The 27,616-nt window shown below is 40.1% G+C and overlaps 5 protein-coding genes across 7 annotated transcripts in view; all 5 read right to left on the minus strand.

Moving 5' to 3' along the window:
• Window positions 1–110: 110 nt before the first annotated feature.
• LOC115582139 (arrestin domain-containing protein 3-like) lies at window positions 111–5,001 on the minus strand. Its single transcript, XM_030417915.1, has 7 exons — window positions 4,612–5,001; window positions 2,530–2,571; window positions 2,333–2,393; window positions 2,013–2,163; window positions 1,804–1,900; window positions 1,468–1,724; window positions 111–1,222 (listed from the first exon to the last, which is right to left on the minus strand). The coding sequence occupies exons 1-7, from the start codon at window positions 4,871–4,873 to the stop codon at window positions 962–964; spliced, it is 1,131 nt and encodes a 376-aa protein (XP_030273775.1). The 5' UTR covers window positions 4,874–5,001; the 3' UTR covers window positions 111–961.
• A 3,333-nt stretch (window positions 5,002–8,334) lies between these two features.
• Window positions 8,335–11,339, minus strand: LOC115581230 (arrestin domain-containing protein 3-like). The gene is made up of 6 exons (XM_030416135.1): window positions 11,061–11,339; window positions 10,584–10,644; window positions 10,167–10,317; window positions 9,945–10,041; window positions 9,021–9,277; window positions 8,335–8,943 (listed from the first exon to the last, which is right to left on the minus strand). The coding sequence occupies exons 1-6, from the start codon at window positions 11,308–11,310 to the stop codon at window positions 8,680–8,682; spliced, it is 1,080 nt and encodes a 359-aa protein (XP_030271995.1). The 5' UTR covers window positions 11,311–11,339; the 3' UTR covers window positions 8,335–8,679.
• Window positions 11,340–13,198: 1,859 nt separating this feature from the next.
• LOC115582161 (arrestin domain-containing protein 3-like) lies at window positions 13,199–15,871 on the minus strand. Its single transcript, XM_030417941.1, has 6 exons — window positions 15,594–15,871; window positions 15,250–15,307; window positions 14,869–15,019; window positions 14,397–14,493; window positions 13,912–14,168; window positions 13,199–13,820 (listed from the first exon to the last, which is right to left on the minus strand). Exons 1-6 carry the CDS (start codon window positions 15,847–15,849, stop codon window positions 13,575–13,577), a joined length of 1,065 nt encoding a protein of 354 aa, XP_030273801.1. The 5' UTR covers window positions 15,850–15,871; the 3' UTR covers window positions 13,199–13,574.
• A 1,172-nt stretch (window positions 15,872–17,043) lies between these two features.
• LOC115582157 (arrestin domain-containing protein 3-like) lies at window positions 17,044–21,011 on the minus strand. The gene is made up of 6 exons (XM_030417938.1): window positions 20,312–21,011; window positions 19,846–19,906; window positions 19,374–19,524; window positions 19,150–19,246; window positions 18,122–18,378; window positions 17,044–18,040 (listed from the first exon to the last, which is right to left on the minus strand). Exons 1-6 carry the CDS (start codon window positions 20,562–20,564, stop codon window positions 17,912–17,914), a joined length of 948 nt encoding a protein of 315 aa, XP_030273798.1. The 5' UTR covers window positions 20,565–21,011; the 3' UTR covers window positions 17,044–17,911.
• Window positions 21,012–22,224: 1,213 nt separating this feature from the next.
• Window positions 22,225–27,616, minus strand: part of LOC115582317 (arrestin domain-containing protein 3-like) — a 6,427-nt gene continuing 1,035 nt past the window's right edge. Inside the window, exons 2-7 of one of the 3 annotated variants that reach the window (XM_030418232.1) lie at window positions 27,523–27,589; window positions 25,394–25,541; window positions 25,118–25,220; window positions 24,752–25,017; window positions 24,255–24,332; window positions 22,225–23,205 (exon numbers count right to left, since the gene is read on the minus strand). In XM_030418232.1, the coding sequence (XP_030274092.1) occupies window positions 23,107–23,205; window positions 24,255–24,332; window positions 24,752–25,017; window positions 25,118–25,220; window positions 25,394–25,541; window positions 27,523–27,589 (761 nt within the window). In that variant the 3' untranslated portion in view covers window positions 22,225–23,106. Of the gene's footprint in view, window positions 23,206–24,254; window positions 24,430–24,751; window positions 25,018–25,117; window positions 25,221–25,393; window positions 25,542–27,522; window positions 27,590–27,616 lie in introns of those variants that run through there. The other 2 variants (XM_030418233.1, XM_030418234.1) reach the window with 2 other exon arrangements.

A 27,616-nucleotide genomic window follows, 5' to 3' on the forward strand; every position in this document is an offset into this window, starting at 1 on the left:
AGGTGCTGGTGTGATCGGGGACTATCTTTATAGCATCAAACTCAAGACAAATGCAGTTGCTCTTGAAGAAGGAAAAACAAGCTCCAGGGAAGGAACAGCAACACAAGTGCTTCAATTAGATTAAAAAGCATTTATTCAAAACATGGCTACTTACAGATCAATTAAACAGTGTCCAGTTGACGGGGTACAAAATGGTGGCCAAAGATCAATCAAACATTTTATAAACTTGGCAAGGCTTGATTGAGGTAATGCCGGTGTTTAGAGCAATGAATCCCACATTGAAGATAACGCGCCTCAGCCAATATTGAAAAATATCCTCCTTTAAAGTGGGAAACAACCAAACCAACAAACATCTGCATCAAATGTAACACATTAATAATAAAAAACACTTAAATGGTAATCCATGGAGTCCATTCTCTAGCATAGGAGGGGCGCTTCGTAATACCCCTCCCTTCACCCTACCAGGAAACACAAAGATGTGTGTCCTCCAGAGTGGTATTTGGTTTGTCCCTTCTTGGCTACTGTAGAAACACGATGGCGCAGGTCATACAGAAAGTATCGCAGTGCAATCTGAAACAGGAGAGCTGTTTTTTCATAAAATCTTTTCTTCTAACTAGACAGGCAGATGTGACAGCATTGTTCTTCCCTCTGCAAAATACTGCAGTGGGTATTTGAAATTCTGCAAGGATCCCTTCTTCACCACTATTTGTAACAGAGATTATTTCGGAAATGAAGCAATAAAGTTAACCATAATTGTCCCAATACACAGCAGTAGTTGAATATCGGACGAAAGAGCTACGGACCATATGAAATGATATAACAGCAATAAATATACTGTAGCTGTAACCACAAACACACAAAAGCATAAATAAAAAAAAGCTTATATAAAGCCCTGAATAGTAAAAAAGATATTTCTCAAAATAGCATTGTGAGAAATATCAAAGTAACTTCAGATTAATTCCTAAAAAATTTTGCCAGAATCTGTCATAGTAGGGTACATTCCATATGCATCATAGGGAGGTGGGGGGTCCAAAGGTTGGGGTGCTGCTGCCGCTGGTGGTGCTGGCACGGTGCCCCATGGTGAACTTGTGTTCCCTGATGGTTCGAATCCGAAGCCAGAAGCAGCAGGTGGTGGTGCAGAAGCAGCAACCTGAGCGGCCGGCAAGATGATGATGTTAAATTTGATCTCTGGGTCTGTGGCATATTTCACATCGAGGTTCACCTGTGGAAAACATTGTTGACGTTATATTGCATAATTACACCACATTCATAAATGCACTTTGTGTTTAAAGCATAACTGACCCCTTAGGAAAACGCCATGGACAATGAGAAAAGAATGGGTTATTATAAGCCTTCAGGATCTGCAAAGTGCAGCCGTCGGATATTAAACAAGCCCCCCTACCAACCCTAACCCCTGACTTGCGGGGTCACATAAGAAACAGAGCCTTCAATCATACTAATGCTTACCCTGACTCTGTACTCGGCTTTGAGGATGCTGCAGTTGAGGATGGAGGGCTCCAGGTCATGTGGGATGGTGATGACTCTTGTAACTTTTTCACTAGCAGAAGGAGGGATGGGCTCTCCTACCTCTTTTAGGAGGTCTTTAGTATCCAGCCGTCTCTTCCCTCGTGCAAAGAAGCTATGCTTACGGTACAAACAGTACTTGGGCTTGATTGGACGAGACGAGTTGTTCTGAATGCAGGCAACGACCATTATTCCCTCTCCTGCAAAACACACCAGCCATGTCGAAACAAGCCTTGTTATGAGGGTAATGAGTGTCAGTATCAGTTGGAGGGCCCTCACCTTGGCAGAAACCTGTTTTTTCAAGATCCACATCCATGGCTACCATTCCTGAGTTGAAAAGTTTCATTTTCTTGTCCTTAGTCTCGTGCTGCGGTTCCTGAAAGAGTTAAAGGTATTGAAGAAGGGCTCATTCAACTGCCAGCACCGACACACACACCTCTTTTTTCCCTATTGGAAGGTCAGGTATGAAGATGCGTATCAGCACATACCATCAGCTGAGGGTCGCTGCTCATGTCGGCGTTTGACACAAACTTGATCTTCACTGTGTCCGTCTTGTCAATCCTCAGTGATCGGCTCAGCCTGGCTTCCAGCGAGTACACAATTTTACCAACAGAGCCCTTGAAGGAGGAAGGCATTTCCCTAAAGCACAAACACATGAGAAAAGATGTATGGGATTTTTTTTTATGCATTGTTCACAAATGAAAGTAAGCAAACACATTTTAATGTTTTATTCTAATGTGTGGGTGCTATTTTCACATTTTAAAAAACAAAAACACTGTCTGAGTCCATTAAAAGAACAATTACTCACTGGAAAGGGATCTGGAAGGTGAATGGGTAAATGTGGATACCTGGCGGGAGAACATTGTTGTCTGAAAAGCAACAAGAAGTTATAAGGTCATTCAAACATCTGTTTCTTTCACAGGCGTTTGAAATTTTCAAGTGTGAACAAGCCCTTTGAAATGTCAGGACCTCCCGAAGGCAGAGACAGAATAGTTAAGGACTTACTTGTCTCTCCGCCCTGGGTTGTCAGCAGCACTTGGTCGTCATCTGCCAGAGAGAAAAAACAAAAACATGTGGAATTGACTGCAACTAGCATTGGTTACTTGTGCTATTGAACTACAGAAAATGTCAGGAAATATCAGTTCTGTAAGCAGAGGATGATGTCTAAACACCCAACGGAGTTCAGTTTACCATCACGGCAGCCAAGGCAATGAAACAAATCCTCAGAACTGGAAACAGACATTCCGTTGGCGCTTCTGCATAATAAATGACTAAAACACTGATCAATCATCAGAACATTTCCTGTCTGATCATTTCATTTCAGCTCATTTGAGATCGTGTCAGCATTTTACATGATTTTGTGTCCAAATAGATAAATGAATAAAGTGAGTTGGTTGTGAGGAGGTTCTTCTGGGTCATCTGCAGCGCTGGAAGTAGTATTCAGATCATTTTCTCTCTGTTAGTAAAAATACTGATAAAATGAATTCAGAATACTCTGTTAAAAGTCCTGCAATTGTTGGTAACATTGATAAAATTCCAAACAGAAGAGAAGTATGTTGGATATTTCCTCTGCAACCTTTACCGCCAGAAGGCTTGGATAATGAGATCCCATGGCCCGGCCCTGCTCTGAGTTTGTTTGGACTGTATGACCTCTACATTAAAGTTCAAATGTTTACTTTACTTTGAATGATTCGAAGTTGTCATACCAATGGTTTCATGTATTAGTTTTGTGATGTCTGTAAATAACTTCAGTAAATGGACTTAATTATGTGTTGGGGAATTTCTGTTGTTCATGTTTACTCCTCTGCCTGGTGGCCTTTTTCTTTTGCGGGCGTGTCATGTGACTGAAAGACGCTCCCACAGCAGAAGTGACCCACATCTGTGCGCAGCGAATCAGCGACGCCTTGTCTATGTGATGGTGAGCAGGAGCAGGAGTGCGAGATCTTCTTTTTTCAAGACAGAATTTGAATTAGTTTGATTGAATTTAGTATTGAAAGTAAAGGTACCCTATACAGCTGTGACTGTGATTCTTAAATCATTAAAATGTAGTTATTGTAAAGGAAAAGCAGCAGATCGTTAGTATTCGAGAAGCTGGAACCATGAAATGTTTTTATATGAAAAATGTCTTAAATGATTATTAAAATAGTTCCCATTAGATTTTCTGTCAAACGACTATTTAATTAATCAACTTATCATTTCAGAAGCACTGTTGGATAGTTTAATTTATGACAAAACATCTCATCTTATAAATGCTTCATATGTTTAGTATGTAAAAATCTGGTAACAAGGAACCAAAGTACATGTGCAGTCACACTTTTTTAAAAACATTGAACTGAAAATTGCAAATGTCAGATCCGATCCTCGTATATATACACATACATGTGAAATTATTTGCTGCAAAAAGGCACTTTTACTAGTACGTTTGATACTAAATGACTTTTACGGACAGAAATGTATTTCTGATACTTCGGCACAGTTAATACCATATTCTCTAATACTTTCGATACCTTTACTTTTACTCAAGTGTGACCTTTGGGTACTTTTTCACAACACTGTTGGTGGACTACTCAAGCTGTCAGACACATGCCACGGAGTAGAAAGTACAGTTTGTCCCTTTGAGATGCAGTGACGTAGAGGTTGAACGCATCACGAAAAGAAGAAGACGACTCGAGGACAACTACCTTAAATGTGTATTGGGTATAGAGTCTTGATTAAATGCACATGTAGAGCTGCATTCAACACCGTGTCATTAAACTCAGGAATGTGTGGGCTGTTGCGTGTGAGGGGCAGGAAGGCAGGCAGGCAGACAACCCCTCCCCTCCCTTGCCCCCCACCTCAGATAACAAATCAGTCCAAGCTGCAGGAGGAAGCTGGCAGCAGCCCGTGCAGTGAGCAACTATCACAACAGTTAAATGCACAGGACATCTAGCACACCGGTCATCACCCATCATCACCTCTGCGCTGCCACTCACCCTCCACGTCACACCTGATCTGCTTCGTGGAGTCCATGCCTTGTTTACAAACACACATAAGTGACGTCCGGACATTCAGAGCGCCGCGTCACGTCGATTTATCAACACCACTCACCTTTACGATCTTTGTCTTGGATTAAGTAGTGCTTGATGCTGAAGTACTTATCCTTGGATGAGTACACGACAGTGACTTGGCCGTGCCTCTCCGACCACAGCACGCTGGCCTTCCCCTTAAACTTCACCAGCAGAGAGTCCACCTCGCAGTCCTTGGCCACCTCCAGCGCCACCTGGCCCGACACGCTGTCCCCGCTGGTGAACGTGTCGCTCTCATTGATCGGGTTGTAGGTGACTTTGAGGCTCTTGACGGTGCCCGGCATGTTGCGCTGGATACGCGGAAAACTATCAAGGAATCATGAACTGGAGTAATGATCTCAGAGGGGAGGACGCAGACCCGCCTACTACCGGACAGGCCGACACCCTCCAAGTTTTTCGGCATGTTTGGCTCAGGTTCAGGGGGGAAAGGGGTGCATCCCATTTACCTTAAATTGCACCGACGTTTCCCTCACCCCTTTCTCGCGGAGAGACGCGAGGAAACCACGGGAGGAGAGAGGAGACGAGGACATGTGGTTTAAGAGGAATGGGACGCACCCCGGCCGTATCGCCTCCGCCCTTATTTGTTTCTTCATACACTCTTTCAAGGAGGCGTGTCATTCATTATCATTCAGTCGTGTGCACGCAGCTCGCGTTTCATCCTCTGTGTCTTCTTGTCAGAGATCTCAAAAGTTAACGACGTTACTTTCAAATCCACGTTTACTCGAGTACTTTCAGACTTAGGCTACACAAAAAAAGGTTAACAGTATTCTGGTAAAGTTGCAGAAAAGAAAAATATGTAATTAGATGACAGATACATTCAGTAAAAAGAGGATTACAGTTTTAAAATGAAGAATGACACACACACACACACACACACACACATCACTCTGATCTTGAGTGATACACACCTGTGTATTTTTTTTCACAGGGCACACTTGTTGTTTACATTAATTTAAAGTCATCTTACTGATATGTGTTTCTTCACCTGTTCATGTGTATACATGTATAAAACTAACTGAAAGTAATCAAGTTACATCACTGTCATATTGTGATACTTGTATTATGTTACTAACTTGATTTTTTTTAACAGGTGTTTCATTATTGTATCAGAATGTGTTTTCAAAGTGACCCTCCCACCCCTGAGTTTGATAACAGATTCGAAGCACATGTTCTTCACACAAGTCCATTATATGTAACTTTCTACTTCTACCGTACTTTGTGATATTTAATTTTTACTCCACTATATTAATATGACAACTGTACTTACTTTTAGTTACTTTTAGTTACTTTTCAGATTACACCTTTTCATACCCGTCTTGTCCCCTTAAAAACCTTGAATCTCAAAAACATGGTGATTAACAATGTCTCTAATAAACTGAAGGAAAAGGTGTTCCTTTATACACTGAGAAAATTAATAAGCTCATTTAAAGAGTAATGTAACATCTATGATTGTTTTGATATATATGTAAAGAATACCCTTTTTAAAATACTAAGGAAAATAAAATACATTTAACAAAATACATGGCAATCCTTTTTATATGCAGGGCCAGATAACTTCTAGACGTGACCCTAGTAGAACCCTAACCATTCTAGAGGACCTGACTTCATAAGTTCATATTCATAAGTTAAGAAGTATCTGGAGTAGAGCTGTAGGATTTAACAAGGTCCCCCGAATTTAAGAGAATATTCAACATCGTTTTCTTCAACTGGGAGACCCTTGGTGAGTTCGTGTACATGTTAGTACAAACAGCACAGTGGGGGATATTATGTGCTGTAGTGACTTCTTGCCTCTCCGTCCCAACTCCTCAAAGCAATTCATTGCCACACTCTCATTGTACAACAGATGCCATCTGACCTCCTATCTGACTGCCACTCCCTCCGCTCTGCAACGTTACCTTATCTTCCCCCGGCCACCCACCCATCAGCCCTTTTCCACTCCCTCTTAAAAAGTCAGTAAAAAGCCCTTTTAACGCAGAGACTCTGGATTGTCGCCGCAACAAAGCTCCGCTTTCACGCTGCCTTTGATTGTTCACACTGAACCAAGCAGCAGAACCAAAAGAGGCCCGACGATACAAAACATAGCGTTGACATCTGCGTGTTTCCCCCCCGGTTTCCATCCGTTGATCTAAACATGTATCCGCCAACCATTTATAACCGTATGGATGCAGTTCGAAAGTGTGGTGGTTGAGATCCTGACCCACCGCGCATCATGGAAAGTGATAGAAAGTTATTTGCTCTAAATGACATCACACAATCAGCATCAGTAAATCGCAGGTAAAGGCGAGTCTTGCATTGCCGCGATAATGCGGAATCTCTGTGTAAAAAGGGTTTACTTCCGGTGGCGGATCAGAAGCTGAGCGAAGTGTCGCCCCATTCCGCCTCTGTAACTTTCACACAGATGACAAGGTGGAATATTGGCACGAGAGTCCCGCCTTAGTAGTGTGCTTCATACATGACTGATAATGGAAAACACTGCTCTAAATCCTGACAGGTTTGAATAAGTTTAAAGGTCCAGTGTGTAGGATCTGGTGGCACCCCTCTTGTCTCATCATCCTCAATGGAAACTGTGAAAAATGCCAAACACTCACCAGGGTACTTGCCAACTGTTGTGATGTTCCCCCGGAGACTCCTCAGACCTTTGGTTTAAAATCCTCCAATTTTCACCGGCATTTAACTATTTGGTTTGTTTATTCGGAGCTACAGCAGAAACATGGCGGGGCTGTGTGGTGGAGTCTGTGAGGGGGCCCGCTTCATCTGTGTTTATCAAGAGTACACCTCATTCAGTCAACCTTTCTCCTACACTGTCAACAAAGCCCGAACATGCAAAATTCATCATGGAAGGAGTTACTGGACTGTTGTTATGTCATCAGAGTGTCATCTGAGCCACTGGGATGCCTGACTCTGTGACGCCTAGCTGTTTTATGACTGTTGTTGTTAGATATTGTCATTGTGAAGGTTTATAGCAAACATTTATCACGTGCTGCATGCCGTGATTTTGAAAAGCCAAGACATGCAAATGATATAAATACTACTGAATAGTATCAGACTTACAAATATGGATCAAACACAGTAAAACATTGTAAGCATAGCGGAACATTTACGATTGATCTTTACAAAGTGAGTGTATCTGTAACCACTGCCTTCTTTCCATCAACTATCTTAAGTACGGCTGTTATCACCTGGTGTGTCTTTTGACCCACTTTTGATCATTGGGGTCATGAGCCCAATCTCATGAACTATGACCACAACCAGCATGTGACTCAGTGAGATTTTTGAAATACACATGTTAAATGTTCAGTAGAGTTTGACAACATCTTGTGACTGAAGGCTTACCTCTTAGTTGACTTTAAGGAGCTGATATAGATATAGATATAGATATAGATATAGTGGTTTGATCATCCAGGTGGGTGCCTTATTTCCACAGCACAATGTGCTTTTGACATCATTTCATACGTGATTTTAACTATCTATGTATTTTTTTAAAGGAAGATATAGTTCAAGAGAACTAGAAGTAACATCATTGTGGGATTAAAAAATTGTGTTTGCAGCCTTTTGAATATGTCCCATTTTCATTTTCATCAATTCTCTTCTCTATAAGCAGCTGTTTGTCAGAACCCATTTCTTTATTCATGGTATTGAGTCACATATATTGCAGCTGGTGGCAAAGAGGTTGGATATCCACATTGTGTTTCTCTATCTGGTGCTGTGAGGTCTCTGAGATAAATATTTTGCAAAGGAGACACTGTTGATTTATGGAGTAGTATTTATTCTGTATGTACAAGAAGCAAGCAAAGCGCATATGTACATATTCTTCATGACATAACCTACAGAATGTCAGTATTTGTCATTAAACACAAGATCAAGTAGAGAAAGTAATTCACTGGCAGTTAAATCATCCCAGTGACACACCTCATCAACTCCTTTATACCTGCTCTTGAGATTCTTATGGTTATCACAAATCTTCATAAAAGACAAATCTTTAAATTGAAAAACAAAAAACAAAACCTTTGATACTGTAATGCAGCAGTCCCTGATTTGAAGTCATGTGTAATACTGTGAATTTACACCATGCAAATATATATTTGATCTTCTATGATTTTTCATTGAAATCACTCAATCGGGGGTACATCCCGTATGTCCCATAGGGTGGAGGTGGAGCAAAAGGGCCAGAGGCTGCTGGGTTTTGGGGGAAGCCAGTTCCTCCTGGCATGTCTGAGCCTGCAAATGCATAGCCTTCAGATCCATAGGTCGGATAAGCAGGGAGATGTTCCCCATCAGGACCCTGTAAAGCGGGCAGGATGACTATGGGGAACTTGATCTCGGGGTCTGAAGCATACTTGACATCCAGATAGACCTGTGGTGGAAAAGTAGTCAGCATCACTTATCAGACACACACACATGCTGGCATGTTTTGTGGAGAGAGATACACACCCTGAGTCTGTACTCCACTCTGAGGATGATGCAGTTTAAGATAGACACACACGTGTCAGGAGGGATGGTGATGACCCTGGTGACAGTCTGACCTGCAGAAGGTGGGATGGGGTCGCCCACCTCCTTCAGGATGTCTTTGGTGTGGACTTTCCTCTTCCCCTTCGCAAAGTAGCTACACTTCTTGTACAAACAGTACTTGGGTTTAATGTCACGAGACGACTTGTTGTGAATGGATGCCACAACCTTTATGCCTTCTCCTGCGAAACAAAGCAGCACATCATACACAATGCTTGTAATCACAGCACATTGAATATCCCTTGACTGCACACATGAATGAAATGCAGCGACAACACCAGAGCACATACAACATTATACATTACAAAGGTCTACTGTTAACCCCTGCATTATTTGTAGATGCAACAAATTATAATACACGCTGCGTCAGAAGGCAATGTACTTGAATTGTCTCTCAAATCCTCTCCCGGATCACCATTCCCTCCGGCTCATTTGCCAAACGGTACAAACACCCCAAAGCAAATAAGCTAGCACCTCAATTAAAGCTTATAGTCATTCCATGCTTTGGTAGAATGCTTATATTCTCGTGAATCTATTTGTGTGATGCATTTCAAACTAAAATCACATCAACAAATTTGCATTCAACACACAAACAGACAAACAAGCATGTGCGATGCTTTGCCAGTACACCAATAGAGTATCTGTGTGTTTCAGTAGTACATCGAAGTCCAACAAAACCCGTTTACTGTTGTCTTGTCTAAGGACAACACACTTTTCTCTGAGCATAGGGACTTTGAGCTCTGCACGCTTCAAGTGCAAATATTTTTTCTTTTGCTGCAGCACTGTTAAGATGCTCTGTGATGTGAATGCTTGATTTGAAAATGTCAGATCCAGTTGGTCTAAAGTTACCTTGGTGGAAGCCCGTTCGCTCAATATTTGTATCCATGCTCACTTTTCCCGACGAGAAGAGCTTCAGTTTCTTCTCGGTGATGTCTTGCTGCGGACTCTGACAGGCAAATGATAAATGAGTTAGAGTTGGTGTTATTCTCATCACTGTGGCAGTGTCACACAGCAAACACATCAGACATGCAGTGTTTGTGTGTGTGTGTGTGTTATACGACGGCTCAGTACCATCAGCGTTGGATCACTGTTCAGGTTCCAGTTGTGACTGAGGGTGAACTTCTCCTTAACTTTGCTGTCTACTCTCATCGACCTGCTCAGATTGGCCTCCAGCGTGTACACGATCTTTCCATATGTGTCTTTGAAGGAGGACGGCAGTTCTCTTCATGGGAAGACAAAGACAATGTACAGAAGAGACCGGATGAGTGACAGTAATCCTCTTTCAATGGCACTTTAAGATTGTTTAAGGTTGATACTTACAAAGCATCAAGATAAACTACACTATAAAGCTACTCATGTCAAGTGGAAATTACTATTTGTTTATATCTTATGACAGATAATGTAGATAATGATACAAATGAAGATATAATTGAATGTGTTGTAGAGACATACAGTTGTTTATTAGACTATATTTGAAAGAAAACTCACTGTGCAGGGATCTGGAAGGTGAACGGGTAGACATTACAGCCCTGGCCAATAGTTGTGTTGCCTGAAAAGCAATAAAGTTACATAACTGACTACGGTAAAGTTTGTTTATCGAGAAGGTTTGTTTCTAATTCTTAGACTACTCTTGTCCATTTTGACTGGTGAAAGTTTTACATCAGGCAGACAAAAGTGGGAGAAAATGTAATAAAAAGCCTCCTGTTGTAAACTGTGTCTGTGATCTGACTTGAATGGGAGGACAGTGAGGATCTAGACTCTTGAATCCTGCAGGATGCATTTAATGTAGATCACAGGATTTATTTAACTCCTGCATATCCTTAAAACTAACCAGTGAAAATTAGAAAATTGTCACAGGAGAATATTACGCTGTATGTTGTGTTGTATGTCCAAACTCCCTTAATGCAGGATAAAAACAATACTGCTAGGTTAAAAATGATTGATAGTAGTAAGTAGCTCACTTACCCTTGCCCTTCTCAACGACAAACTGCTTGATACTGAAGTACTTCACTTTGGCATGGTATGTTACGCTTTGTTTTCCATAATGTTCAGTCCACTTGACTTCTGCTTTTCCTTTCAGCTTTATACAGAGTGAATCTATAGTGCATCTTTTTTCCATGTCCAGTGTTATTTGCCCTGTGATGCAATCACCACTGGTGAAAATATTGCTTTTATTAATGGGATTATATCCCACTGAAAGGCTCTTACTTGACATGATGACCACCAACGCTGTAAGTAAGGCAAAATGCCAGGTAAGACAGTGAGGACGGAGGTTTTATAAGCGGAGAGGTGTGTCTGTGTGCAGATCGACACTTTCTTGTTAATAATTAAACCACAATGCCTCAATAAATCTTGCTCTACTGATTGGTTTTGCTCTCTCAGAAAATAAAATGGCACTTTAAAAAATGGGTGTAAATAGAACATTACATGGATGTGGCTAAACCCCACCGTTTAATGAATGAGATCATTCTGTGTGAGAGAGAGGATAGCATTGTAGGCTGCATATGCTACAACAGGCCCAGTCTCCTTATGTGGGTGGGTCTTAATACCTGTCAAACAGGTCACCAGCCGAGGTCATGTGAGCTGATCATGCTGCTGGAACTAATGAGTACATGGAATCAATGAAAAGTGTTCTGGTTTCCAAGGTTAATTTATTTTTTGGGTTTTCAGCACAGAGTTGTTTTACGGAATGATTACTGTAACCTGGTGGGTAAACCATAGGCAACCAATTGCTGAGGAATCATGACTTGTGTGTATGTGTGAGTGTGTGTGTGTTTTGAGCCCTCTATAGTGAGATCACATGGCCAGCATCTTCGTCCTGATAGTCGGCAGTAGAAATGGAATCGCTACTGCAGCCTCAGCACAGGTCAGATCTCAAACAGGTTTATGGCACTCCGTCATCACATGACGATGACGTTAAAGGGATATTCCGGCGTAAATTTAATCCATGGTCTAAATCACCGTGAAACTGTGTAAGACTCCCTCTCGAGAGATCAAGTTAGCAGACCGCTAATTTACGGAGTTTTATCAACCTCAGAAACGACCGCACGACAACAATACACTGCAGTAAATGGGTCCAAATATAAACTGCCACCAAAAAGCCACAAATAATGCTCAGAACAGCACCAAACTTCAGCAACAGTACAAATAGGGTCTCAGCACATAGTCCTGGGCATTAAAACTCCACTAGCTTAGCTGGATTTCTACTGAAAAGCTGACAAAATTACCACTCTTCTGCAGCAGCTTCCTGTTGACGGGAAGTCCTGACGAGTGGATTACCGAGTGCAGTAGAGTTCCGCGGCTCATGGATGAAAATGTGTGATTATGACTCCATGGAAAAGTAATCAAAGTTCATATGTGTCTTACCTGCCAGTTTATAACAGTTATTATCGAGAGCGGACAGGGAAAAGAACAGAATTGAGCGTTTCTAACCGCACTCGGAAGCTGATTAAATCTGTTTTTAGCTTCCCAATAGAAATCCAGCTAAGCTAGCAAAGGTTAGATGCCCCAGACTATGTGCTGAGACCCTATTTGTACTGTTGCTGAAGTTTGGTGCTGTTCTGAGCATTATTTGTGGCTTTTTGGTGGCGGTTTATATTTGGATCCATTTATTGCAGTGTATTGTTGTCGTGCGGTCGTATCTGAGGTTGATAAAACTCCGTAAATTAGCGGTCTGCTAACTTGATCTCTCAACAGGGAGTCTAACACAGTTTCACGGTGATTTAGACCATGGATTAAACTTACACCGGAATACCCCTTTAACACTTGATCACAATATCTTATTTTCGGATGTCATATTTGGCTGTCAGGTATGACCACAGCCAGCATGTGACTCAATCAGATTTTATTTTCCAGTGGAAACAATTACACACGTTAAATGTTCAGTAGAGTTTGGCAACATCTTGCGACTGATGGCTTATCTGTAGTTTGAATTGGTTTATTAACCATTATGTCGTAAGGATTATGCGTTCGAGCAGTTGGATCCAGAGGGGGGCCTTTGTTCCCTAGCACAAGGATTTTTACTACAAATCTATTTTTACACTGTGATATCGTATAATTGTATCATGCTTTTGGCAAAGAGGTTATCTATTACAATGTTATCATAGTTTCCGAAGTACAGATTTATTTATAAAAGTCTTGTGTTGTCAGACACCAGAGAGACTGAACACTGCATTTTGTCTGCGTGGCACTAGGTGATCTCTGGAACAAGGAGCAGCAGATTATGCACATTTGCATTTATTGTTGATATTCAGGAGGCAAGCATAGCAAAATACACATTCGTCATGACATAATTTGCCGCATGTCAGTATTCCTCATTAAACACAACACAAGATCACATAAAGAACGTTTTTTTTTTACTGACAACGAAATGATACAAGAGCTGATCATCTGCCTTCAAACCCACTCTGAAGACTCTCATTAATCCCAAATACTTTAGAAAAAACACATCTTTGTGATGCCAAATCTATATTCGAGAGTCTATAATTTTTCAGTGGAATCTTTTAATACGGGGTACATCCCATGTGTCTCATAGGGTGGAGGTGTAGCAAAAGGGCCAGAGGCTGGTGGGTTTTGTAGGAAGCTGGTTCCTCCTGGCATGTCTGAGCCTGCATATGCCTCAGATCCAGCAGGCAGATGTTCCCCATCAGGACCCTGTAAAGCGGGCAGGATGACCACGGGGAACTTGATCTCAGGGTCAACAGCGTACTTGACATCCAGATAGACCTGTGATGGAGACATAGTACTTGTTGTAAGGATCATGCAGCCCTGTTGACATAAAAACATGCTGACGTGTTTTCTGGAGAGAGATACACACCTTGAGTCTGTACTCCACTCTGAGGATGGTGCAGTTTAAGATGGACACACACGTGTCAGGAGGGATGGTGATGACCCTGGTGACAGCCTGATTTGCAGAAGGTGGGATTGGGTCATCCACCTCTTTCAGTATTTTTTTGCAGTCGAGTTTCCTCTTCCCCTTCGCAAAGTAACTAATCTTCATATACAACAAGTACTTGGGCTTAATGTCACGAGACGATTTGTTGTTAATGGAGGCCGCGACCTTTATGCCTTCTCCTGCAAAACAGAAAAGCATTTAATACACAATCCCCCTAAACATGAGTTACAGACAGCAATAATCTTATATTGCATTCAATATTTGTATTACGAAACTACAGCTGTTAACCTCTGCATGGAGACACATGGCCAGTTAATGCAACCTCATTATTGACGTAACATAATTTGTCAGAAGGCAATAAATTCAATGAATTCAATCATTTCAGATAAAAAATCATCTAAATTTACCTTGGTGGAAGCCTGTTCGCTCAATATTTGCATCCATGCTCACTGTTCCCGATGAGAAGAGCTTCAGTTTCTTCTCAGTGATATCCTGCTGTTGGATCTGCCAGGAACATGACACATTTGTATTAACTCAAGAACCCTGCACATTGCACAGGCACATTTATTATATATTGCACACGTCATGTACACACAAGGACAGTTACTGTATATAGTATGTTTAACTTTATTCTAATAGTTTTTTTAATATATATATTTTTCATTCAAATTGTTATTTTATTCTTTTTAATACCTCTTTATCATTGTCTCTATTTTTTGAGACTTGGTCTTGTGCTGCTACTTATTTCCCTCTGTACTGCTGTGTTACCTGCATATTTCTACCAGGGGTGATCAATAAATAAACAGCTTATCTTTCTTAAATTAGCAGGGTGCGTCAAAGTCAAACATATTAGACATGCTTTTATGCGTGTGTATTAACCATTAGTGATGGATCACTGTACAGGTTCTCATTGTGTCTGAGGGTGAACTGCGCCTTAGCTTTGCTGTCTGCTCTCATCGACCTGCTCAGGTTGGCCTCCAGTGTGTACACGATCTTTCCGTATGTGTCTTGGAAGGAGGACGGCAGGTCTCTGCAAGACGTGATGTATAAAACAGTGACATTGGCACTATACTTCGATTGTTAAAAGTTGATACTCAAGAAGCATCAATAGGAACTACATCATAAAGCCAAAGATTGTGGTATGATAGATGCTCGTTATTAATGTAAATGTGAAATGTATGTAATGTAATGTAAAAAAGAACAAACAATGATGTGTTTATGTTTAGAAACAAATATTCTTTTAAAAAAGAAAAAACTCACTGTGCAGGGATCTGAAAGGTGAATGGGTAGACATGGCAGCCCTGGTTATTGATACTGCCTGAAAGACAATAAAGTGCCTTAATAAGGCTTCCATCAAGGTTTGTTAAGCAAACTTACCAATACATTTCTGCTAGACTGCTCCCATCAGCATGGTTGCCCACTGGGAGAAAATGTAAGAAAAAGCCTCCTGTTTTAACCTGTGTTCACTATAAGCGTGAGTTGGTCACAAAGGTGCAAAAACGACATCTGCCCTCCTTTGACCTCCTGTCCATCCTTAAGTCTTAGCATACCAGGCTCTATGATGTTTTGCAGCAGGTTGTTTCAGACATTAGTGGTTCACCTACCTTTGCTCTCCTCAATGATGACTTGCTTGATGCTGAAGTACTTCTCTTTGGCATGGTAGGTTTTGCTTTTTTTCCCATCTAGTTCCACCCAGCTGACTTCAGCTTTTCCCTTCAGCTTTACACAGAGCGAATATATTTCGCACTCTTTTGCCAATTCCAGCGTAATTTGCCCTGTAATACAATCGCCACTGGTGAAAGTATTGCTTTGGTTTATGGGGTTATATCCCACTGAAAAGCTTTTGATAGTACTTAACATGCTGATCACCGATCAAAGCTGTAAGTGAGTCCAGTGAGGACAGAGATTTTATATGCTGGTAGGTGTGTCAGAGCCAGAGACACTTTTGTTTTTGCAAATAATTAATCCAAAACATCAATAAATGTTTGTCACTGATAAGAAACAGATGTTGTAGTGGTTAAGCTACTTCATAAAGCAAAAATTCAAAGTCTTGAAATGTTGTATTTTAAGGTGGAATGTGGAGACTGAATTGAGGAGTCTCACAGTCTATAGTCTGGTACAGCTGTGGATACTTCTGTATCGCTTGCCAGATGGGAGAATGGTGAGCAGAATGTTGTTCAGTGGTTCTGCAGTTCACCTGATGTCTCAAGTTGTGAGGATACAACATGATGAGGAACATGCTTGAAAGCACCTCAATGTAAGTGAATATATTTGTATATTTCTGAAGAAATGTGTGAACGTGTCCCTAATCACCTTTAAATGTTATTCTGGTATGCAGTTCTTAGTAAGACTGCAAGAAAACACTTTAAAACCAAGTAACACCTCATTCATAAGATACAAAAATGTATATTTACAATGAACATATTTTTTTTTCCATGTTGAGTCTGCACCCTGTGCAATAAATCATGACTCATTTTATTATATTCCACTTGAGTATAATTACAAGTGTATGACATAATCTATGGTTAAAGTCCATAGCTGGTGCTATGACTGTTAACTTCCACTTTGATAGTGACCTTGTTGGTTTATGCTAGGTTTTATGTTTTCATTAGCAGGAACAACTATGTGAAATTCAGTGTGGTCAAATATATTAGACGACTTGTCGATAAACCTCCATTTTGTATTTGTTTCAAATGTGAAACCATTAAAATAAATGTACCCTTAGAATTGGTAATGTCAGTTTAACAGTTTGAACATTTGAATATTTGAAAAAATGTCCATACATTTCAGGACGTCTTAGTATTTGGTACGTAAACTGTACATAAGTAACAGGGAATACAATTTTAATAATAAACCACTACATCAATACATAAAATTGTCACTGGTTAGGAACAGATTAGCAGACGCTAAGCAAAAATGAGTTGTACAAAAAAATGGTTAAAAAGTGTTATTCTGGTAATCAGTTCTTTTTAAGAGAGTGCGTAAGTTACAGTTACACACCATCTATGCAGTGCGTCATAGTTACAAAAAAATCAGTGAACGCAACAAACAGAATTTACTTCCATATTGTGTCAGTGCCTTGTGGACTAAATCATGACTCGTTTTAATACATGACAATTAAGTATGATACATTTTACAACACATTACACAAGTTAGTGAGGAAGTCCACAGCCTGGTGATATCAAACTGTCCATAAAGCTGTCATGAAGGATTCCCTGTTTATGTGACAGTTATTGTCATCATACACAGGTGATGGTAACTTTCGACTTTCTACAACTTTTTACAACAGTGGCATTGTGAGTATTTGCTGGGGATGATGTTGTCATTGTCAGACAGAGTATGGGAAATTTGTGCGGCAGTTTTCAGCCTTCACCCGACAGGTTTGTGGCCAATTGTAATAAAAATAAATGTAAATGAATAAAAAAAAAAGATATGACACAGACAAGCATGACTAACAAAGCTTTCAAATCAATGATACAGTGATGCCATGTGTTGCTGCCTCCTATAGGAAAATGAAATGCACTGCATCATATTTGCAGCCAAAAGTCTGCTGTTTACAGTTCAAAAACATCTGCAGGCATCAACATCAAATAATATCATCTCAACACATGTTCATCCTACTCCAGCTGATACTAACCATACATGACTGTCATGGCATTACTGGATCTGTTTCATATATAAAGTATATCAAAAAGTTCAGTCAGCTTAAGATGACGACAACCCGAGTTATACATTTATGTCATTATACATGTCAGAGTGCCTCATTAAAGACAAGATCAAGTGAAGAAAGTTATTAACTGCCAGTCAAATTACCCTAGTTATACAAGAGCTGATCAACTCCATTATCCCAGCTCTTAAGATTTTTATGATTATCCCAAATACTTTAGAAAAACAGAAATCCTTTGTCTCTTCCTCATTCCTCTCAGATGCTTTGGATGCCATCGGTAGGATAAGCAGGCAGATGCTCACCATCAGGCCCCTGTAAAGCAGGCAGGATGACTATGGGGAACTCGATCTTGGGGTCTGACGCGTACTTCACATCCAAATAGACCTGTGGAGACATAGTCAGCACTTATCACAGCGATTAAGACATAAAGACATTCTTAAATGCTTCGGGAAGAAAGATACACACCCTAAGTCTGTACTCCACTTTGAGGATGTCGCAGTTTAAGATGGACACACACGTGTGAGGAGGGATGGTGATGACCCTGGTGACAGTCTGATTTGCAGAAGGTGGGACAGGGTCACCCACCTCCTTCAGGATTTTTTTCTCTCCGACTTTAATCCGTCGCTCTGCAACGTAACTACGTTTCATATACAACAAGTACTTGGGTATAATATTGCGAGACGACTTGTTGTGAATGGAGGCCACGACCTTTATGCCCTCTCCTGCAAAACAAAGCAGCACATAATTCACAATGCTTGTAATCGCAAAACGTGCTCTCTTAAACATAATCTCTCTCTCTAAACTCTCTGGTTGGCTGATAAATCTCAAGTCAAGTATTTACCCCTGCACTAGTTGTAGACGCATGAAAAATTAAAGTGTGCAATGTACTTGAAATATCCATCATGCTGTTCCAGCATACAATTCATGTTTCTATTATTATTATTCTATAACTGTATGTGTCTCAAGAACTAAATACCAAGTTAGAAACCTTTAAAAGATATTCAAATAATATGCACAATTTCCATTCGATAATGTTCACATATTAAAGTTAGTCTATGTAGCTCTAACTGAAAACACATACAAAAGGGTTACAAAATCTGCACGCTAACAATGATCTATCTTGACTTTTCTAACATTTGCTAACTTTGGACACCATAAGCTGCTGGTCATGCAAGAACAAGTAAAGCTGTGTCAGAAAACCATCATTATAGGAGAGGGAATTTAAAGCCTGACAATTATTTTCAAATTACATTTCTGACATTGCTTTGTGTGCTTTGAAAGAGAAAACTCTCAAACCTAGACAGAGTATTAGGATTATCTCTGTGCCATTACTATTGCTTCATGTCTCATCTGTAGACCATAAAATATATTTGTGAGCAAAGTGACTTTGAACTACTTCCCCTGCAGAGCTTTTATGTTTTTCTGCAGTACTGTTAAAATCATATGTGAAGTGAATGTATAATTCAATCATTTTACAGTTGTTGTAAAGTTACCTGGGTAGAAGCCTGTTCGCTCAATATTTACATCCATGCTCACTGTTCCCGATGAGAAGAGCTTCAGTTTCTTCTCACTGACATCTTTCTGTGGAATCTGACAGAAAAATGACAAACCACTGCCTCAGATGGTGTTTCTGGTCATCGCTGCAGCAGCGTCAAAGTCATATATTATACACGCTTTTTGTGTAGGCATGTCTGTGTTTTTGTGCTAAGGTCTGTACCATCAGTGATGGATCACTGTCCAGGTTCCAGTTGCGACTGAGGGTGAACTGCGCCTTAGCTTTGCTGTCCACTCTCATCGACCGGCTCAGGTTGGCCTCCAGTGAGTACACGATCTCTCCATGTTTGCTTCTGAAGGAGGGTGGCAGGTCTCTGCAAGTTGTAATGTTAAAAACAGACTGGATGAATGACAGCAGTACTCTTTCAGTAGCACCACTATAATTAGCTGTGTACGGTTAATACTCACAAAGCATCAAGAGGAACTACATATCAGATCAAGTTAAAATAAGGATCGTTAACAGTATTATAATACATAAACAACAACACATATATAGTTAATGATTGTGTAATAATTACAATATAATATAATATGATATAATTTAATATAATATCATATCATATCATATCATATCATATCATATCATATCATAATTACCAAATCACGTGTTTATGTGTTTTTTAGAGAAAACTCACTGTGCAGGGATCTGGAGGGTGAATGGGTAGACATGGCACCCTTGGCCAACAACACAATTGCCTGAAAAGCAATAAAAAGCTTTAATGTAGCTTCCACCACTGAATATGTTAACAAGACTATAATATACATTTCATGCTCTTAGACTACTTTTTTCAGCAGGTTTGCTCATTTTATGTTGAATAAGGAAAATCCAGTGGCACAAAACTTCCTTTTATAACAAGTTTGCTTTTAGTGTGACACACATTGAATGTTCTGTCAGTGTGTCCTTAAATCCCACAGGTGAAAATTGTTAAAATTACCATATACTAATACCATGCTGTGTGTCATATTGTATGTGAAACCTTCAATGACAAAAGGGGAAGAGACAAAAGAGGAAATGCAAAAACAACTTTCATAAGGCTGTGTGAATTGTTTTCCTTTAAAAAGTTTGATTACGGCATGATATGATATAAGTAGTTCACTTACCATTGTCCTCAATTATTACTTGCTTGATGCTAAAGTACTTCAGTTTGGAATGGAACCTTAGGAGTGTCTTCCCTTGTTGCTCGTACCATGTGACTTCTGCTTTTCCTTTCAGCTTTATGCAGAGTTTATCGATTTTGCAGTCTTGTGTCAGTTCCAGCGTAATTTGTCCTGTAATAACATCACCAGTGGCGAAAGTATTGCTTTTGTTTTTGGGATTATATCCCACTGAAAAGCTCTTGATAGAACTGGACATGTTGGCCGCCAATCGAAGCTGTTCGCAAAGTGCCAGGTAAAAAAGTGATGGAGATTTTATATCTTGGGAGGCGTGTCTACGTGCTGATAAGACACTCGGTTTTGGTAATTGTGACACACGCTTCAACTAATCTTGCTTACTGGTTAGAGCTTCTGGTAGCTGCTACACAACAAATTATTTGTTGTCAATATAACATGTTTCTTTGGGTTAAGAAAATGTATCTTAATAGAATAGAATATGCATATGGCTAAATTACATCCTTTAAGGAAAATGGTCATTCTGTGTGCTGACAGCATTACTGGAAGCATACACTATGGGCTGGGCTATCCTTATATGGGTCAAACATGTTATCAGAAGGGATCATGTCGGATGTTCATTGTTGCGGAAATTCATAAAATCATATTTTAGTATTTGCATTCTGTGAGAAGCGCATCAGTGTCAAGGTAACAAGGTTTTAATTAATTATTTATAATTTTAAAACGCATGTCCTGGAATGACTGATGTAGTCCCCATATATGCTAATTCATTTCTGATTCTGATTCATAAAAGACACATTTTAAAAAAAAAATGTTTTAGGGTGGAATGCCGAAGAAAATTTCAGGAGTCTCTGGTGGAAAACAGCAGACACCTCTGCACTAATGATTGTTTGCTTTTACTTTTGTTTTTTTCAGCAGTATGGTGAAAAGACTGTTGGTCAGTGGCTCTGCTGGTCAGTTGGTGTTTTAATGGTGTGAGGATAAACACGGTTGAAAGCAACATCATGTTGGCAAATGTATACTTTTCTACAGAAGTGTGTGTCAGAAGCACTAATCATCTTTCAGTGTCATTCTGGTAAGCAGTTCTTATCAAGAGAGTGCGTTAGGAAACATGTCATTTATAGCTACAGTGCTTCCTCTATCTACCATAGCTAACAAATACAATATAACATTTGTGTCAGTGCCATGTAAACTAATCTTATTATAGTACCATTACTTTTCACAGTACATTACACAAGCTAATGAGGAAGTCCATAGCCTGGTTATATCAAACTGTCCGTTAAAAGGCTTCTGTGACTTTACCGGTTGTCAAGATACTGTCACCTGTCCAAGAGTCATGCTGAACAACGGATTTTCTACTCTCCTCGAATTTGAAAGTGACATTGTTGATATCTGCTGGGGCTGATGTCATCATTCGCAGGTACAACTAATGAATGTGAAATATGTATTACACACTATATCATTATGTCATGTTATGTCATTAGACAGTGTTACACACAGCTGTCAAAAGGAAAAATCAATGTTTTAAAACATTTTTATGAAGAAAAGAAACAAACAAATCTCCCGACAAAACACCAAGCTGATGGTGTCCGCAATAAAACATGATAAAAAAAAGAGTAAATTTAGTTTCCATGGCAGCGTTTTTCTCTGTTGAAGGGAGCAAAACGTTTGATACAGTTTGGTGCATTGTGTTAAATCAGTTCAGCCAAAAATTCAGCTGTTTGCATGGCAGGTCTTTGCCATCATCATCATCATCATCATCATATGGATTACATTCACCCTTAGTGTGCCCCAACTCTTAATTTAGTCAGATTACAGAGTAATATACACAACTATGTATGTGACAACACAACATGTTAAAATACATTGTGGTAGTTGAGAGGAAAAAATAAGAACAACAAACATACTTGATATAATGATATATTTCTTATACGAATTGTAACAATCGACATTGGAAATACACATCGATAATACTATCTTTGGTATTTTTAAGTGGCAACGACATTCAAAGAGTAACATACCTTTTCCCTCCCTCTGTTTGCTCAGTCATACAATGAAATGGAACAGATTTCTGATTTCTACAATAACCCACAGTGAATGGAGAAAACACACACGGCTGAATAAAGGCACTTAAATGCTATGAGAGTTTCATCATAGCAAGCTGTGTGTCTTTGGCTTATATCTAACATACTGAATAGTCACTTGCTGTATAACAAAGGCACCGTGGTGTATAAACTTTTAAAACCTGACATTACATTTAATATAGTTAGAGAACCAACACTGGACAACAATTTCAACACACAGCTGTAAAGAAGTAAAACATGGAGGAGTGTTTAACGGAGTGTTCAGTTACTTTCTTTAAAATAGTAAACATGAAATCTATTTACACTGTTATTGTATTTTGTTTGTGTTTGTTGTGGTACAATGACATAAAGTAAGGCCAGTGGTAGTTACTATAACACATCGAGACGTGTGATACATCAATTAGTGAACAAAAACATAAACAGAGATAGAACTTGAATGTTGCAAGAGAATTAAAAAATCCGCTTATTAACATCAAACTGAGCAAAAGAGAAGAAGAGACATGTTCTAAGAAAATCACAAAACTAAAGTTTCAACACAAACTGTGTTGAGCTTTAAACATTTAATGCTCAGTCTGATACTGAAACCCTGAGAACTTAAACTCCTGTCTTAGATATTACAGTGAGGAGCCTGACAGAAAAGCATTCCTCCCTATATGTAATATTAAATGCCCTTGAAACAATTCACCGTGTGCACACATTTACTCATGAATATTGTGGGGGGTGAGGGTCAACAGGGGTATCGCACAGGATGATGGGAATCATCACTGTGACCTCAGAGGAATACGACACTTTAAGGCTCACCTATAGGAGACACAAGAAAACAAGACACATACTTGAGATGCATCATGAGGCTGTATTGAAGAACCAGATAATGATCAAATTCTGATCGACTGACAATCAAAACACATACAGTATTATTTCAGGTTATTATACTGTTGAGGTATTTAAAGGTCCCATATTATGAAAAACATGTTTTCTCTGGTCTCTACATATATAGGCTGGTCCTCCCTGAGCCTGCCAACTCCCAGAATGAAGAAAGCAAACGTCTCCTGCATAGTCTCTGCAGCCCACCCACTGGTAAAACGACGCTCTTACAGGCTGTTCAGATTCAGCTCCTGTCGTTATGTAATGAAAGGAGAGATGTTCATAGGCCGGCCTCCTCTACACGGTGATAGGAGAGAAGTTCTGTGTGTCCAGCGGTAAGATAGTAGTGTTTCACAATGTCATCGCTCAGAGCTAGACACGCAAATTGCTCTGTTGTTGGTTGTAAACATCAACATAAGTGCCTATATTCTATCCCAGCTACAGAACAACAAAAGAAACAGTGGTTGCATTTCATTTTTAACGACAATTTGCCGGCTACGGTTCGTGGAAGTTTGTATGTATGTGCTAACCACTTCACGTCAGACTGCTTCAGTAAAGAGGGTCAGTACGAAGCTGGCTTTGCCTCAACACTGACCCTCGTAAAAGGATCAGTCCCAGCCATACCGGACCCAGCAACTGCACCCGAGCCACAGGTAAGTGTCGCCATGTTTTGATAGTATTTACAGTTGCCTACGAGCATGATGAACGTCAGCTTGAAATTGGCTAACTAGTTAGCTCCGCTTCGGTCCACTATGCAATGGCGTTAGAAGCGAATTTAATGTTAATAACATTACGAGGGAGCTTGGTTGTCACAGTAAAAAGTCTGGAAAAGTGCAGACTGGAGACAGAGACAATGCGAACAGTGTCCAAGAGTTTGGAGACTGTGTTGGAGACAAACACAGCTTTCGCTAGTTGTAAGCCATTAGCTACATGGTAGTAACTGTAACAACACATAGAACAAACTAACATTATTCAGACACACTAACCATTCTGAAACGTCCTGCTGCAGCCACAGAGTGTATTTCTTCAGGAGCCTCTCCTTCTGGGTCCGATTCTTGGTCAAACTGGTATGGTTGAATGACAGCATCTCAGCGAGCCATAGCGTCACATCCACCTTAAACATTAGTGCATGCTACCGCTAGCGTAAGGCACATCCTCTCCCTGAGAGTGACGTAGCAGGCAAGGCAGACGTTGACAGACGGAGCTCATTAGTATTTAAAGGTGCGGGCACAGAAACAGCCTGCTCTCAGTAGAGCTCAGTAGAGCGACTTTTAAACAGCTGAAATTTAGGACCACGGATGGGTTTGGGGCAATACATTTCAAATACAGTGTTGTTGGACCTCTGACAGCTGTGTGAAATTGATGAAAAACAGTATAATATGGGACCTCTAAAGTAGTACATTAAAGCTCTCTGAATCAATTATTACTTCCAGCATCTTAAAATTCTGCACCTTCAGAACATCAATCTGTCGTTGGTACTAACCTCAATAAAGTATTCGACCTCCAGGATGCTGCAGTTAGAGATGGTCAACGATGCAGACGAGGGTATAGTGAGCATGAACTCAGTGTGCACGTCAGTGGTGTGAGGGCTGATGGGCTGACCAGTCGAGGAATTCAAGGTTTTGAAATAAAGCCTCCTGCTGACCCTGTTGTGGGTGTAGAAGCCCTGTTTCTGCTTCAGTTTTAACTTTGGGGTAGCCAGTCGAGACGAAGCGTTGCTGAAGTCGCAAATTATTTTTGCAGTTTCACCTGAAGGAAGAATAGACGCAAAATTCTAAATTTTCAAGCTTCACTATCATGATTATGAAATGAATGGATGGATGGATGGATGGATGGATGGATACAATACCAGGAGTGAAGGCTTTTTTCTCTGAAATGGCTGTAACTGTGATAGGACCCGAGGCACACCACAGTAAGCACACTGTCATAGTGTTGCTGCCTGAAAGAGGTGCCTGCAGAAAAACAACACAGAGGGGTTGTGAGGGAAGGATCAATGCATCTGATGACTCTTTAAAGCTACTGTAAGCATCATTTTAGCTAACTTCCTGTCAGTTTTCCAGTTAGCAATCCACCCTCCCACTTATCTACATCACCACATAGCAGCAGACATGTACGAATCACTTACCGACAGCACCGGTTGGTTGATATCAATGCGGTTCACAAAGCTGAACTCTGTCACAAAGTCCTTGGACAGATGCCAGGGTCTGTTGATACTGACTGTCAAAGTGTACGCTATCTGTCCATTAACCCCACGGAAGGAAGTTGGGAAGTCTCTGCATTGTCACAAAATATATATTTCTCAAAAACTGGAAATAATCTGGACAGATCCAACCTGGAGACAAGACAAACATCTTGGTGCAGAATAAAGATTCAACAAACTCAGATGTTGGAGAATACCATGTAAAAGCATCTACAGGCCCTGCGATTACATCGTGGATGAAAACAATAATGGCATGCCTCAGTTTAGTTATCAGTTTAAAGGTAATAGTAATCTGTGCACATCAATATACCAGAGAAGCTGTTGGCATGTCCTGGTATCACTCTGTGGAAGTGGGAAAATACTGCATGTCTTTCTCCACTTTGGGTGAACTGATCCTGTTGTCATTCAACTACGAGATGGAACTTCATGAAAACACACATGACATGTCATGTTTCTTCCAGATGCCTATCAGTTCGTTAAGAACTACTCATTGAATAAGCTTCACCGTGGCTTTATAAACACAATGTTTGTTAATAATAACTGCCCTTTGACTGATTAATGGTACACAATACCATAAAGACCCATTAATACTGACAGCACAAGGCAAATAAAAACTCCTGGCACAAGTTAACTGACCACATATCTTTTCATACTTGGTCTATTTGAGAGGGGATAGACCTGCCAGCAGTGTCCTCTAAGTTATGAGATATTCTCTGGAGTAGAGCGAGGGAGGACATATTGCACAAATGACCAGTCAGAACTTTTACTTAGCTTTTTACAGATTAATAGAAAGCTGTGCATTTCTCAATATACCATATTCACCCTTTGGTGGTATGCATCTACTGCATGTTGCAAAATAGTCATTTTACACACAGCTGTGATGTGATTTTGGCCAAAAACAAACCACACAGACATTGCTTACAATTAGGGCTGAAGAATATGGTCAAAACATCATATTATCATAACTTTAACAGGTATTGGGATTAAGTAATGACTTTCGATAAATGGGAATAATCCCTTTTGAATCACATCTCAATGGAATACTCTTAATATCAAGATAATGTGACATTAGTTAGGTCTGTTCAAAACAAACATGTTGTTTGCCCATTAATCTCCTCGTACTGGGAGATTCAGACAGTGACTCGACACTCCTTGAAGGTTAGCTTATTGATGAGCTGTCCCATAAAGCACAGGCACCCCTTTCTTCCTTGATTTGATTTGCTTTTATTCATCAAAATAGGGTGGAGTAATAAATACGAAGCAACTAACAAACAGAAGTGATAGATTGTGTTATAATAATCATGTTGTCTTTTTGCCTCCAGAGCTGATGTTCTGTCCAATAACAGATGTCTGACAGAATATCCAGAGCTAATATTGGAGTGCGACCAGATTTCAGAAGGCTTGCAGTGCAAAGGTCACGTCAAGGACCCCTAGGCTGATGGGAAGTATTTATTTAAATCCCTATTAGCAGCACATGCATGTGCCTCAAGTCCTCCTGGGTTCCCAAGCTAAAAAAAAAAAACATAAAATAAATACAGACATGAAATAAGAAAAGGTTTCAACTACGCTGATTATCTGGATTATATTATCATTATTGGTATTTTCTTTGTCCAACTGCCAAAAAAATAAAGAAATTTAAAAATGTGCAACTCTGCCTCTGTGTCTGTCGTCACCACTCTATGGTTGGGCTATGAATAATAATAAAATAAGTCTACTGATTTTGATTGACAAAACGATGCTGAATGGTCGACCCATAGGATACAGCATGTACACATAAATACATGTATAATGTGCTTTTATTTGTAGCCTATTTGTGATTTGAAAGTACATTTTTTTCTCACGAATACTTTCGATACTTTAGCACAGAAATCTTTACTTTTCGTCAAGTCTTACTTTTCTGTACTTGTGTACAACACTGCTGTAACAGAGACAAGGAGAGCTGCACAGTTTATGTGCAAGTGCTCAGTACCAGTATAGTACACTATGCATGTGCAAGTGTAGTATGTAGTTTTGGCCTACACGGCTTCCCAAGAAGACAGGTCAGACAAACATACCCCTGCGGGAGCTGACATGTGAACGGATACACATGCGTGCCAGGCTGAAGTTTTGTCCCACCAGCAGCTGCAAGAGGAACACACACTGAGTGAC

The sequence above is a fragment of the Sparus aurata genome, chromosome 5 (assembly GCF_900880675.1).
Source record: "Sparus aurata chromosome 5, fSpaAur1.1, whole genome shotgun sequence".
NCBI lineage: Eukaryota > Metazoa > Chordata > Actinopteri > Spariformes > Sparidae > Sparus > Sparus aurata.

What these genes read in the sequence shown, in the direction of transcription:
- LOC115582139 (XM_030417915.1), bottom strand. Translation starts at nt 4,873, where the DNA reads ATGCCGGGCACCGTCAAGAGCCTCAAAGTCACCTACAACCCGATCAAT. An exon ending in ACCTTCCAGATCCCTTTCCA is followed by an intron (nt 2,164 to 2,332) that starts GTGAGTAATTGT and finishes TTTGTGCTTTAG; the next exon opens with GGAAATGCCTTCCTCCTTCA. An exon ending in GCAGCGACCCTCAGCTGATG is followed by an intron (nt 1,901 to 2,012) that starts GTATGTGCTGAT and finishes TAACTCTTTCAG; the next exon opens with GAACCGCAGCACGAGACTAA.
- LOC115581230 (XM_030416135.1), bottom strand. Translation starts at nt 11,310, where the DNA reads ATGTCAAGTAAGAGCCTTTCAGTGGGATATAATCCCATTAATAAAAGC. An exon ending in ACAGTGATCCAACGCTGATG is followed by an intron (nt 10,042 to 10,166) that starts GTACTGAGCCGT and finishes TTTGCCTGTCAG; the next exon opens with AGTCCGCAGCAAGACATCAC. An exon ending in GAGTGGAGTACAGACTCAGG is followed by an intron (nt 8,944 to 9,020) that starts GTGTGTATCTCT and finishes TTTCCACCACAG; the next exon opens with GTCTATCTGGATGTCAAGTA.
- LOC115582161 (XM_030417941.1), bottom strand. Translation starts at nt 15,849, where the DNA reads ATGTTAAGTACTATCAAAAGCTTTTCAGTGGGATATAACCCCATAAAC. An exon ending in GCGAACAGGCTTCCACCAAG is followed by an intron (nt 14,169 to 14,396) that starts GTAAATTTAGAT and finishes TCTGTTTTGCAG; the next exon opens with GAGAAGGCATAAAGGTCGCG. An exon ending in GAGTGGAGTACAGACTCAAG is followed by an intron (nt 13,821 to 13,911) that starts GTGTGTATCTCT and finishes TCTCCATCACAG; the next exon opens with GTCTATCTGGATGTCAAGTA.
- LOC115582157 (XM_030417938.1), bottom strand. Translation starts at nt 20,564, where the DNA reads ATGTCCAGTTCTATCAAGAGCTTTTCAGTGGGATATAATCCCAAAAAC. An exon ending in ACAGTGATCCATCACTGATG is followed by an intron (nt 19,247 to 19,373) that starts GTACAGACCTTA and finishes TTTTTCTGTCAG; the next exon opens with ATTCCACAGAAAGATGTCAG. An exon ending in GCGAACAGGCTTCTACCCAG is followed by an intron (nt 18,379 to 19,149) that starts GTAACTTTACAA and finishes TTTGTTTTGCAG; the next exon opens with GAGAGGGCATAAAGGTCGTG.